The 14346-nt window shown below is 38.6% G+C and overlaps 1 protein-coding gene across 6 annotated transcripts in view; it reads left to right on the top strand.

Moving 5' to 3' along the window:
- Positions 1–14346, top strand: part of CENPE (centromere protein E) — a 75136-nt gene that overhangs the window by 29825 nt on the left and 30965 nt on the right. For all 6 annotated transcript variants that reach the window (XR_005292619.2, XM_038399874.2, XM_043513228.1 and 3 more), the window contains 8 exons: positions 451–605; positions 2684–2998; positions 4645–4956; positions 5159–5317; positions 5799–6011; positions 8787–8945; positions 10327–10548; positions 11941–12099. Coding sequence is in view for 5 of the 6 variants with exons in the window: in XM_038399874.2 (XP_038255802.1) it covers positions 451–605; positions 2684–2998; positions 4645–4956; positions 5159–5317; positions 5799–6011; positions 8787–8945; positions 10327–10548; positions 11941–12099 (1694 nt within the window). In the remaining variant the exon portion in view is untranslated. The remainder of the gene's footprint in view (positions 1–450; positions 606–2683; positions 2999–4644; positions 4957–5158; positions 5318–5798; positions 6012–8786; positions 8946–10326; positions 10549–11940; positions 12100–14346) is intronic.

Genomic DNA, 14346 nt, shown 5'->3' with positions numbered 1-14346 from the left:
GTGTACGTTAATAGTTTGGGGGTTTTTGAGAGGGGAGGGAAAGGTATAGAGCAAGAGCTATTGAGCTTTACTTCATTCATGCATTTAGAAGCTTCATTGTTCACCAGCTTGGGACCAATGTTTTTTCTGATGCATATCAACTGCTTAAAACATTCCTATGTTCAGCTTTTCCAACTCACTTCATGTGACAGGATTTTTGTGTTACATTCTGCAATAAACAGTGAAGTTAACTTTTTTTTATATTTGGGAGAAGCTGTCTTACAATAATCTGGGATTGATCCAAACAGCTAGTGATAAAATAACTAATTGGCAGCTTGACCTCCTCCTTCATTGTCAACAGGTCTCATTTTAATCAGTCCAAAAAGTAAATCTGTTTAAAACCTGGTAATGTTCTCCCAACCAAAGTGGATCTTTGGAGCTTTTTATTAACGTAAATCTTTCAAACTCTAGATTTGTTGTCTCTTGTGGAATTGGAAAGAAAGATAGCCAATTTAAAAAATGAATTGGATAAAGTGTTAGAAGAGAACACAGTTTTACGAAATGAAGTAGATACATCATCAGAATTCAGATCTCTACCTGATAAAGTTGAAATGCTACAGAAACAGGTAAAAATTCAAAACCTCTTGCTCTAATAATATGCTGAGATTATGAAGGCTGTATACTAATTCGACAGTGTCTGTATGTAATCTCCCAGACAGAAAAAAGGGGTGGGGGAATGGGGACATGCATATAGTCCATGACATGAAGGGAGAATGGGGGACCCAGGAATGGGGGAAAACTGGGGCATACAGACCCCCCTGCAGGAGGGGAGCTTTGGGGAATGAGGGGACATATAGAGCCCATTGTGAGGAGTGGGGAAATGGGGAGAAGTGGAAATAAGTGTGCACAGACCTGCTGGCATTGGGGGGAACCCTGGGTATGGGAAGAACGGAGAATAGGGGGGCAACAAAACCCCTGGAAGGAAGAGATGTAGGGGAGTTACAAGATATTTCTGAAATGGAGGGGGATAGAAAGCAGTGCACAGGCTTGTGGGGTGGAATTGAGGGATGCAAGGAGGCTCTGTGGTGTGCAACAATCTCATCCTATGGAAGCTATGAAGTGTGTGACACTCTATACCCACACACTCACCCCTTGCCATGTATATTTCTCTTAAGATCTTAAAAAAGTAACAAGTCATCTGTGCATGTATGCTGCTGCTTAAATGGTCTGCATATATTTTAAAAATATTAAGCATGTGCTGACTACCTTAATATATGCATTGGTGACGAGTATTTGAAACTTTCTAGGGAGGCTTTTGAGCTTAAGATAAGCCTTACTTTTTTCAGATGTTCTCTTACTATTTTATACTGAATTTTAGAGGCTTGGTACATTGGTGGAAGGTTACTGGATATCCAGTCATACTGTCAAAAATTGCCCAAACCTTGATTAGAACAATGGTAAATCAACCAAATAAGTAATGTTTGGTTGTTTTTTAAAAAAATTATTTAATATTTATATTTCAAAACTTAAATTTGAATTCATCCAGTTTTTTCCAAGTTCTAAAACACATTTTAGAGACTTGTAAGTAATCCATAAAACCATTGGACTGCCCAATCCGACTTAGAGGTGACCATTCCAGGTCAGGGTTGAGGTGGGATTTGGAGCTTTGGCTTAGTACCCTAAACTTAGACATGTCATTCATGGCCTGAACAGGATTCCACTGTCTTAGATAGGAATGAAATATTTAATTTTTGAAGTTAAAGCAAAGTCTCGGGGCAGGTTTCAATTGCTTAACCTTCCCTTAAATATAGCTCAAGGAATTTATTTTTACATGGCTTTTCTAAGGACTTCTTTATCTTCAAACACATACTAAAATTACATGCCAAAATATGGACTTAAAAATATCCAAGGCACATTTCCTCCATAGAATCCTGATCACAAACACCCACCCCAAAAAGTCTTCAAACTTTAATAGCACAGTGATTACCAAAAAGTCCTCCAAATTAGAGAATAACAATAGGCTATTGTACCTATAAAATCTGTCGCATGCATATCTCTTTAAGAGAATATTTATAGAGGACTCTCTAATTAAGAATATCAGCCTAAATTTCTGAGGCCTGGTCTACACTGAGGGGGGATCGATCTAAGTTCCGCAACTTCAGCTATGTGAATAACGTAGCTGAAGTCGACGTATTTAGACCTACTCACTGCGGTGTCTTCACTACGGTGAGTCAACTGCGGCTACTCCCCCATCGACTCTGCCTGTGTCTCTCGTGGTGCTGGAGTACAGGAGTTGACGGGAGAGCGCTCAGGGGTCAATTTATCGGGTCTAGAATACATGTGATAAATCGACCCCCCACTGGATCAATCACTGCCTGCCGATCTGGCGGGTAGTATAGACATACCCTAAGAGAGACGTGTCTTAAAGATATTTAAAATATATATCTGGGGGCAGCCCAAGGAATTTATAAGATGTTGGAGAAGGGAGTTGAAAGAAGCAGGTTTTAGACCCCATTCTTGTATGTGTTCTCTCTGGGTTTTTTTTTTTTTTTTTTAAGTTTTGGCTGTTGCCTGGGTAAAACGTAGTTTCATAACCACTTACAGATCTGATCCAGCTTTCATCAGCCTATTTTCATTTCTTGCCTTTGCATATGGGGATATAGCTACTGAAGCACATGCACTAATATTCCGGTTCCCTTGGCAGATATTTGAGAAATCAGAGGAGTTGTGTTTATTAACATCAGAAAGAGAGAAGCTGCTCTCTGAAGTGGCTGATAAGGAGGCTAGACTTCAAGGCATGACTGAAGAAATCAGAATATCAAAAGAAGACCTAGCCAGTATCCAACTGAAGTATGTAAAGGCTGATCAGGAGTACCTAGAGCTCAAAGGCCATCATGAAGAACTTGAGCAAAAATTGTTGGCTGCATCTGAAGAAAGTGAGCAAATGAAACACCAAGTAGAACATCTATCTGACGAAGCCCAAAAGCTTAAAACTATTGTGGACAATGTGAGACTAGAGGTTAGTGTCTTCCACCTTTTGTATGGAATAGTCACTGAACAACTCACTCATAGTAAAGTCCTCCTTGAGAAACTCTTAAACTGAAGTTGCACAAATATATCTGTAATAGCTTCCACAATCTGTGACAGAAGATTCTATAATAATTGGGTATTTCACAAAGGCCTTTACTGCACCTGACCTGCTGGTACTGTGGCTATTTTTGAACGCTAACATTGGATAAAACAGATGTAGTAATCTGGAAAGTATTTTCTTACTAGCTGAAGGCCTACTATAGAGTATATTGTGATCAATAGACAAGATGTTTTGGTTTGAAATATATGGAGTTTTTTCTTTTGTTTACCTAACAACAACTTAGATTGGTCTCCTAAACACTCTATACAGTTGTTTGAGTTTGTTTTTGTTTTGTAAATGGATCACCAGGCTTGTATACCTTGTTCTTCCTTCCCCAAACAAGTTCTGCAGATATCTGGGGAATAGGGTAAAACTTTTTGCCTTTTCTCTCCCTCAAATTTGGATTTGTGCACAGCATAAGAGGCAGAAAATGAATTTAGTAAAGCTTTACTGCTACAGCCTATTACTTTACTAAACTCCTCACCTCTTTATACAAACAATTTTGCAAGGGTTTGATCCAAGCAGGATTAGCCACTGGAGCAACCTGACTAATAAACCAGCCCATCTAAATAAGGTCATGAAAAGATAAGTGTGCAATAGTGCAGCTTACCAATGCCAGTGGATGGGTGCTCACATGGATGTGTAGTAGCACTGTGGCAGTATTTCATGGTGAATGGATTTTTTTTTTTTTTTTTTTTTTTTACTACATATTAAACACTCTGTAAGCCCGCACTACAAAGCAGTCTGTTAGTCAATATCCCGTTGAAGTTTATGGGAAGGACTGTGCTGTAGGACTATGATGTCACACAGATTGTTGAGTGGCAGAGATGAAACATCTGCTTCCTCTTTCATATATCATACTCTTCTTCCCTTCCCTTCCCACAGTCTTTCCTTTAAAATATTTTCATCTTTAATGTGATTGTGTGGACAAGCCAACTTGCTGAGCAGTTGTCTCCCGTCCTCCCTGCCTTCACCCTGACTCCCACTAAAGTTGATAAGAGTGGAGCCAGCTTAGCTCCTCAAAGAATTGGGCTCTACCTGCTACACAATTGGTTTTTGTTTAGTTAAAAAAAAAAATAGAAACTAAGGTCTCAAACTTGAGAATGAGTGCCTGCTTTAGTGCCTTATATGGCTAAAATCCATAATAATATTATACTGCTAAAAGTATGCTATCATAGAAAGAGGGGGAATTTTGCCAAAAGAATGGTCAGTGACATAAAGATATGTATAGATGTAATTTCTATATAGCCAAAAAAAACTCAACAGACTAATGTGTCCAGACACCATGCTGTAAATCTTGGACTTCTGGCACTGAAACTGATGCATGATGTCATGTATAGGAATGCACTTTTTTTTTATTTAGATTGGGCAAGAATGTAATCCAGGAACTAGGATGGACAGGATACAATTGTCAGTTAATGAAAGCTATGCTTTCTATGAAAAGGCAAATACATACAGGGTTGGGGAAGAATGTTTGAACACAGTGACTCTCCATTATAACCTTTAATATGCTTGGACTTCCTTACAAATTTAAGCTCTCCAGCAAGATCCAAGAATTGCAAGAAAAGACTGCTGAGCAAGAACAACTTCTTGGTGTGAAAGAAGAGCTCAGTCAAGCTCAGCAGAGGTTGAGTGAAATGGAGCAACTGAAAGAGATATCAAAAACTAATGAAACTAGAATGGAGGCCGAGAGGATGGAGAAACTGGCAATTGCTCAGAAACTCCATGAAAGTCAAGAAGAGGTCAAAATTCTAATCCAGGAAAGAGATGACCTGAAGCAAAAACAAGAAACTCTTCAAAGTGAGACAGATCAACTCAAGGAGGATATACAGGAGACCATTGCAATGGTAAGAAATTGATGTTAATCAAAATGAATAATTGTGCTGCAGTGGGGAACGCTATAGAAATGCCTAGAAATAGTATTGAAAGATAAGGAATGGGGGAGGATAAAATGGAAAAGGAATCTGTAATAAAACCTCTTCCAACAGAATAGTTACTGATATGTCATGAGTTCATTTTGACGTGTATAATTCTCCTTCTGTGCTAAAGAACATCCTGGCACAGGAAGAACTGAGAAATGCGCAAAGCTCTCTTAAGCAGTACCAGAAGACTATTGAGGAGTTGGAGAAAGATATTTCAGAGAAAAGATCTGAGATTCTAAATGTTGAAGATTCTCTAGGAGAAACTGTTGGTGAGCTAGAGCTCAAGGTAAGATGTCAAATCAAATTTGAAAATAACACTGTCAATTCACAACTTGGTTAAAATTTTAGATATGTGAAAATAGGCCGCCAATGCCTATCTTGCACAATCTCCTCATCTTAACCATTGTTCTTGAAACCTTCTAGTCAGTAACTGGGATCAAGAAGGGAGCTCCCTCTAAGAGCTGTACCTCTACTATTTGCTCCTCTGGCTCTCTCCATATTCTTCAAATCATGAGGTCTTCAAACAAGATGATGTTGTATTTGTAGTAGTAGTAGGACATCTGTTAGCTAAATTGTGAGGTAAGGCTGTGGAAGGTAATTGAGCAACTGAGGTGTAAAAGGAAGGTGGTCCAGGTCTTTTTATCATTCGTTGGGGTCAAATTCCTACCTTGGTATTAAATAGCAGAGTGAAATGTCATTCATGTTTAATTTTTTTCTCTAAGTCTTTGAGTGAATGGTATTCTTTTGGATACCCTGTCTTTTTTTAGATTTTGCAGCTGACTGAAGAGCTAAAACAAGTCACTTTACAGAGAGACCAACTCCTTGAAGAAAAAGGTTATATTAAACACCAGGAAGAAAGTGATCAACTTCCTTTGCTACAAGAACAAATCTTGTCTCTTACCCAAGAAAAGACTGTATTGCAGGAAAAGTTGGAGAGTCTACAAGTGGAAAAGAAACTGTGTGAGGAATGCACTTCACCGGTAACTATTGAGAAGTCTTATTTCCTAATAACTATTTTTCAAATTTAGCTAATGTTTGATATTATTTAATCTCTTATTTGAAGAGTAATAACAGCATTAAAAACACAAGACCTTTTTCTCCTTCTAAAGGAGTTAACTGTTCTCCAAGTAATTGTGCACATATACATTCCAGTGTAAGTGTACATGTGCCCAATTCCATCAAGTCAGAGTTTTGCCAGCAGTTCCACTAGGCAATGGATGTCCCCCTGCTCTGCTCATGTGTTGAGCCAAGGGCATAAAAGAGACATATCTGCCACCTCCCTCTGTTTTTTCTCACTGCTCATGGTGAAAGTTGGTCCTCCCAGTAACTATTGGCTTTGGTTCACCAGCTTTCAATTAATCTTGTTTTTTTGTGGATGGTTAGTTCAGTGGTATAAGTTAGCAAAGTTAGTTTAGGTAGTCTGCTGGGTTTGGTGTGGAAAAAATCCCAAGTCTTTAAGCAGCATGCCTATGTGTGTGGCCTTTTGTCACAGATAGGCACAGAAGCTGCTTAATTTGTCAAGGTGAGGGGCATGTGAGGGAGATGGGCCTTATTTGTACCTCCTTCCCTACCAGAACTTAAAAACAGAGGGATTTCCACCTCAAAGTTCCTCTTATGAAGTGGGCAACTCATCCCTCTTCAGAACTGGACCCTGATCATGAGAAGACTAAGTCAACAGTGCCCCTGCAGCTGTTCTGGATTCAAAGCACAAATCTGGAGACAAGTGCTGCTTTTTGTCCTCTTCAATGATCTCCTCAAAGTGTTCCAAGCATCCTTCCAACTCTGACAGGAAATTGAAATCCCAGCCTTCACTTCATAAGAAGGCTTCCAGCAAGTCCTTTGGTGCAGTATCAACGCCTTCTCATAGGCGTAGGCACTCACCAATTCCACCTGTGGAAATACCATACACTTTGCCTCCTTCAGGGGGCTGTTTTAAGACTGGTGTCTTCACCTTTTACGAGGTCCCTCTTCAGCACCCCCGATTGAGCACAGCTGGCAATGTCAGCTGAACACCTTCTTATCTCAGTGCCTCTGACTCCATAGGCCTTGCTGAATGCCGCGAATCTTCTGTGCCTTGCCTTACTGGACTCTCCATGTTGCACCCACAATGGCAGCTGCAATGTGTTTGGCACTAGCAGCACTGTCAGTGCCCTCAACATTTGCAGAAACAGTTCAGTTCTTTATGCTAGCACTGCCAACTCCAATCACCTCTCTGACATTCCAGCCACCTTGTTCATTGGTTTTGTTGGATGCTTCTGAAGTACACCCACCTTCGTAAGCTTCAGTGCTCAAGCTACAATTTCAAAGCACTTGCCAAAATACAACTGAAGATTTTCCCTTTTGAAGGGTCTTATCTCAGAAAACAGATGACACCATGCCCACCTTAAAAGCTCCCAAGTGACTCTATCCATTGGGGTCTGCATCCCAACAACAAAGAGGAAACTGTTTGGACCTCAACCTTACTTTAGATCTTCCTTTCAGCAGAGGTCACAGGACACTGCCAAGAGACGGTCTAGGCCTCCTTGATGTCACAAGTCAGCATCATCTTCAGCAGGCAATCCTCACCAGACATTTTTTGACTATGAAGCAGTAATTTTGACTGCTCAGTTGAGGACAGTACCCCAACCACATCTCTTTTCTCCCTTTGGGAAGCCCCTTATCCCTCTTTGAAAGTTTGGGAAGATTGTCAGACAAGTGGGTGCTCAGCATAGTAATGGAGGGTATGTTATCCAATTCACCTCCCTCCACTTTTCCAACCCCCCTCCTCTGTCCCTTATGTGACCCAACTCATAAGAACATATTGCTTCACAAAGTTTGGTCTCTGAAACTGAGAGCAACAGAGGAGGTCCCCAGGAGCTCACGGGGAAAAGATTGTATTCTGAGTACTTCTTGGATCCCAAAAGACTAGTGGGTTTTTTTGCCCTGTTCTAGACCTTAAAAAACTAAACTGTTTCATCAATAAATCCATTCTTATCACTCATCTTCTCTACAGTAAAGTAAAAGTGGATGTGAATGAGATGCCATCTATATCATATCCATCTCTGGGAGATGTAAATGTGTATACAGTATTGCCAGAAATACACGACCAGCCAACCTGTTTTTAAAAATTGTAATTTTAGATTCTTCCTTTATGAAACAGTTGTCATAGAAAAACTTACCTGGTTTATGAATAAATGTCTTGACTCCATTAAGAAAAATACATGTCAATAAAGATTTAATATCTTTAAGAGATTCAGAATGTTGATTCTGGCATTGTCACATTCAGTGCCATAAATGAAAGTTAAATATTATAATCTTTGACCTCTCCAAATGAGTTGTTAAAGAATTGCTTTGACTTTTCTTTTTGAATAAAACAAAAAAATCAAACAAATCCAACAGCTGCAACAAAAGTCTTCTTAGCAGGGACAAATACTTGGCTTGAAGGAAAAGTAGAGGCACTCAGAAGAGGCTGCATGAAATAGAGGAATTGAAAACCAATAAATCTGGAAAAGAGTTTTCAGAGCGCTCAAACTTCAGGAAACAAAAATTGTCAGGAAACAAAAACTGTAGCACAGGAAAGAGATGATCTGAAAACACGAGAGACTCTCCAAAGTGAGAGGGACTAGTTCAGAGAGGCTATCCAGGAACCAATTACAATAGTAAGAAATGTTGTCCAATTTTAAAACTGTATTAAAATAATTTAAAGTAAGTTTTTTGTGAACAGACACTTAATGTTCACTTACAACAAATCTTTTTTTCATGTCCTATGCTTAAAGAATGCAGAGATGACGGAAGAACTGAGAAATGCTTATAGCTCTCTCAAACAGCATCAGGAAACTATCGAGGAGTTGAAAGGAAATATTTCCGAGAAGGAAACTCAACTCTCCAAAGTTCAAGAGACGCTAGGGAAAACAATTAATGATCTGAAGCAGAAGGTAAGTTGTAACTTATATTAAAAATTTGTTTAACACTGCCTTCTGTGTTCTCTGCAGACTTGTATGTAGCAAATTTATGATCTGTGGAATCCTAATTTCAGTTTGTAACTTCACTAAAATATGTCTTTTTCCCAATATGGTACTTTGGGTGCTGTCCAACAAAACAAAATACTTCTGAAAAATGTAAAGGGCAGTGAAAACCTAATATAACTAACCTCACAGCTACAAATTGAGTAGGAATTATAGTAAATAAATGTAACTAACAATTTTAGGGTGAATTTGTGGCTTCAGGTGAGTCAATGTTAAAACTCCCATGGACTTCACTAAGGGCCCGGATTTCACCCTTAATATGTATGACAAGGCTTAGATTTTTTCTTAACTATCTGGAGGAAATCTTTTGATGTAGTTCTAGTTCAATTGCCTACATATTAGTAAATATTCTTTAAACTACTTTAAAAAGTCCTTTTTGAGCCTCAAACTCTAAGGTTATTGCAGACAATCTCAAGTTTCTAGGAGCTTTTTAAATTCTGATGCATATATCTAATGTAGTAAAATGAAATCTGAAATATCTGAATATTCAGTAGCATAAAGCCTGACAGTAGTGTGAAAAACTATAAATAGGCTTGGATGGATTAGATATTTATCAGTAAATGTTAGTAAACCTCTATTTCACACACAAACCAACAAAAAAAACCTTCAATAATCAAAATTTACAGCTAAGTAAAGTAAGCCTAATGTTGCCTGAGAACTTATTACTTTGATTTAAGGTTATTTACTTTGTATATATTGACGTAATGTTGGCAACTTATTTTGAATAGTTTCAAGATTTAGCTTTTTGAATCTCAACGTCTATCATTTAAATAACTGATCCTCCACACTATTGTCTGGCACATACCCCACAATTTCCTGAAACTATGAAAATTTAAATCAGTAAAAACTGAAAACATGCTTAAAATAAACTTCTGTCAATATAAAAAATAAAAATTGAATTCTTCTAAGCCTAACCAAAAGCCACTTTCATGTCACCATAAAATTGGACTGTTGATTTTTCACCCGTAAATTATTGAAATAAATCCTATTGAAAACTTTTATTGGGCTGTGAGGAAGTCTGTCAAATATTGCTTTATTTTACTATCAAAGTTTAATAATAAAGGAAATGTCTCATTTAATGTGGTATAAAAACACTATTGGTAACAAGCCAGTGAACTTACTGGTAGATCATTCCCATGAAGTGTGCACCAAACATGGATTTTTTTGTAACAGAATCTGTATATCAGGTCGAAAAAAAGCTTTTCTCACTTAAAATAATCACAGAATTTAATGAAGCTTTTTTTGTATGCTATACCCTTGATGATCATTCCAATTCTTGTTTTCCTTTTAGGTCATTCAGCTATCTGAAAACCTGACTCTTGTCTCTTGTGAACATGACAAACTACTAGCGGAAAAAGAACGTATAGAACAAACAATGAATGATCGTATATGTCCGCAGCTGCAGGAGGCCTCTTCGGTTACTCAAGAGAGAGATGAGTTTCAGCAAATTCTAGCATGTGTTAGAGCAGAAAGAGACCAGTTAAAGGCGGTCATAGAGGAAAACAGAGAGAGGGTATGTATCAAACCTCTCTTTGGGGCTTAAATTTACTTGCAAATGTTCAGAGTGGTTTAAACTGCTTTACAGTTGAATTCCTGAAACTGACTCTTGGCCAGGATCACTCCCCCAATTACCACAGGTTGTGTTTTGCGGTCACCAGAGAGAAGCAATGAAGATTTGACTCTGGCAGCAGTGTTTAGGCACGTTCTTCTACCTGTTAAACAAATGTTCCTAAAACTTTAGAAGTACACACTTAGTTTCTATAACAGCATATAGCAACAGTGATTCTGCATTTAACTTTGAATACAACTGTGTAGAACAATCCATGTTTAATGGTAACAGGAGATTTGAGCTCCTGGATAATTCAGTCCAGGTTGAGTTGGATTAGGGGAGGTTAGTCTGAGGAAGGAAACCAATTGGCAACACATTTTCCCCCCTCTAATATTAGAAGTAAAACAATGCCATGGTCTCTCAAAGCACAGCATATGTATGCAGCATATGCTGAAGTTGATGCTCTATTTTATCTGTGATTGTGTTGTGCTTGGCTTCATCAATCCTACCTTGTCTGGAAGCAGGTATTAGTGAAAGGCTTCACCTTGCAAATGATGAAAATCAGATTCTGAAGTTAATGGAAGCAAAATAACAGCTATTTTCTATAAGTTCAGTAAACTCTGGTCAGGAATATAGGTTTTAGGTAAACTTAACAAAGACTGAACTGGAATCACTGATTATAACAGGAATGCTAGTACCCTGACTACTTGGGGAATTGGAGTATCCCAAGTATTTCAGTAGGGTAGCAGACTAGAACTCCTGATGGATCTTAATGGCTTCAAGCTTTAAAGCGCTGAGATACTTTTGTACACACTACAGGTGCAAGTGCACAGACCCAAGTAATCAAATTATTCTTCCATTCAGATATTGATCTTAATAGAACAGCAATTGTAAGTACATACATACCTGTTCCATGAAGTGTACCATGTGGGATTCTTTGCTACTTACCCAGCTTTAGAACATTGAGCTTGAGAAAATTCTTGCTGTGGTCACTGAGCATGGACTCAGCGATCTCTTCTATTATATTCAGAAAACCATCTGAAAGGCAACCTCCTCATACCCAAATTTACTAGTCTGTCTTAATTGCACATCCATATTCTTATTTGCCTTTTGAAGTTGGCAAGGATTACATTTCCAGAAAGAGAGCCACCCGTGTCCTTTTGGAATCCTTAGAGGTGGGAGGTATCGATAGAGGCTAAACTGAATGTTCACGGCTTTCAAATAACAGACTTAATAGGTATGTTCTCTTTTAGAACCCTTGAACAGTTGTGCTTACACCTTTTTATAGTTCCAATTTGATAGAATACAGCAAAGTCTCTTATTAAGTATCATGTAATGTCTTGTCTTCTGTTTCAGTCTGTGAAAATTCAGGCAGAAATGGAAAATCTTCAGGAGGAGCTGAAATGTCAGAAAAAGCAGGTTGATGCCCAGAAGAATTTGAGAGTAGAGAGAGAAAAGGAGTTGTTGAAGACTGAAGAAAAACTAACAGAAGAAACAACACAACTTAAAGAGAAGGCAAGTACTGTATCAAGACAGCAAGGACTACTTTGCAGAATAAACATACTGGACAAGTAGCTTTTTGGTTTTCTTTGCTAGTACTAAGAACTTCTTATGGGCGAGGTTCAGAAATTCCCATGTTTTCAGGACAATGGGAGCTGGCTGAATGCTGGGCAGTCCTGAATATCTGCCTCACAGCTTCATCCTGATACCTTGGCTCCTCTTCCTGCTTGCTCGTATAGGAAGATCCAAATCCTGAGCTTGCTGTCAGTGTGTCATGAAAATGATTGAGATGTCACCCACAGATGACATGAACTATGGGAACTTTGGTTAAGAAGCACAAAAATGAAAACTTTCATTTTTATGCTTCTTAGCCATATATAAAGATATAAATAAATCTGTTGTTTACAAGAAGTTTCAGAGAGAGGGAAAAAAAAGTAGTGTCTAACGTTAAACCAGACAAAAGAATGGCCCTTATCCCAGGGAAAATATCCTCCTGGTGTTTAAGGACTCCCATCCTGTGTCATCTAGTAGTTTCTATTCTGACTACGTCCTCAAAGATAAGACTAAGATTGAACAAAAGCATAACAAAACTGTAATTGTAGTGCAGGCAATCAGATGCCAGTGCATCAATGCTCATGCTCACAAAAGATGCATCCATTCTTTCAAAAGGGAACTTTTGTTTCCAAAGGACCTTGTAGAACAAGAGATAGGAAGTACTTAGCCCGCATTCTTTTTAAAGGTAAAAATGTCATGGTGCTGTGAGTTAAAAGTGACTGTCAGTAGCGAAATAAACCTACTTGGCAGCTTCCTACGTGGAGTCTGTATCCTGCAGCAAGCGTGATATCTTCTGGTTAGCTCGTCAGAGGACAGATGTGGTTAGGACAATGGACAGGAGAGAAACATTCCAAAAAAGATCAGTTAGATACAAAACAGTTGAACATGAACTTGGGTATCTGACTCTTTTCTCCTTCCTTTCGATTCTGAAACTTCATTCCTTCAGAATATGCAGTGGTGTTATATCCTGGAATCAACATGGTTACTAGAGAGAAAAGGTAGGTGAGGTGGTTACCTGAACAATTTAGAGCCCCTCCCCTTTCCGCAGGTCCAGTGGCCCTCTATGGGTTAGTGGGACCTTTTCACAGTGAAAGAGCCTTCACACAGTAATACCCTTAATCTATATTTATTAGCAATTAAGCAACAGAATACACATGCCAAGCATTCCAATGATCACAACTCATAAAGCAGACGGAGTTCTCCTGACGGCCAGTCAGGATCAAATTGTCTGGGGCTCCGGCTTCTGCACAAGTGTGGTGTCATGCAGTGTATCAGAGTTCTAGCAGTTTGTTCTTGAGCTGTCTCCCAGAGTTAAATTACAACAAACTTTTCTTCTGATTCTTGTGTAATTAAAATGAGAGTTTTTTATCTGTACCTTAACCAATTATTTTATTCAAAACGTAGCTATTCAAAAATACTAACCAATTATTTTACATAATATGACTATACAGAGGTTCACATGCCTAGGACCTGCCTACTCATATATCTTTTGCATTTTTCAAAGTTTGTTAAAACATCTCAAGGTCTGCTTATTTTTATGACTTGTATGCTTGTTGGTGGGATGCACTCTCAGGATAGGAATGTTTAATCAGCAGTAGATCATGACTCCCTACTTTTTCAAATATTCTCTCTAATTTCTCAAAATAACCCCTAATGGGCTATTTCCCTAGCAACAGCAAAACCTCATAATTTTTACTTATCCTCAAAAGCAACTTCCAACAAGAAACCCTCACAGACACCAGTAAAAAACTTGCCGAAACTCAAGTTGTTTTTTCGTTTTTAACTGTATCTATCCCTCTTAGTAATGTTGCAGCTGGCATTTTGTTTTATCTGCCTAAGCCAAGGCCAAATTTTCCTGACTATCGATTTTTGTTCCTAATTTATAGTGGCTGAGCATACAAGATGACTGAGGGCAGGTCAAGTCAAGTCCAAGTCTCTCCCAACAAGGTAATATCTTTTATTGGACTGACTTCTGAACTTGAAGGACCTGAAGAATAGCTCTGTATAAACTCAAAAGCTTGTGTGTCTCTCTCTCCCCCTGCAAAGGAAGTCAGTCCAATGAAAGATTACCTCACCAACCTTGTGTCTCCTTCAGAATATGGCAAAGACATTAAATCACAGAAAAACGCCTTGCCCACTGTGTGTAAATGTTATTGTTGGGCTATCAACCTTAGTTAAATTTCAAAAGGTAATCTGGTGTAGCAACTT

This window comes from Dermochelys coriacea, chromosome 4 (genome assembly GCF_009764565.3).
Source record: "Dermochelys coriacea isolate rDerCor1 chromosome 4, rDerCor1.pri.v4, whole genome shotgun sequence".
Classification (NCBI taxonomy): domain Eukaryota; kingdom Metazoa; phylum Chordata; order Testudines; family Dermochelyidae; genus Dermochelys; species Dermochelys coriacea.
The sequence above is the reverse complement of the archived record's forward strand: the minus strand, read 5'-3'. Positions and strand labels throughout refer to the sequence as shown.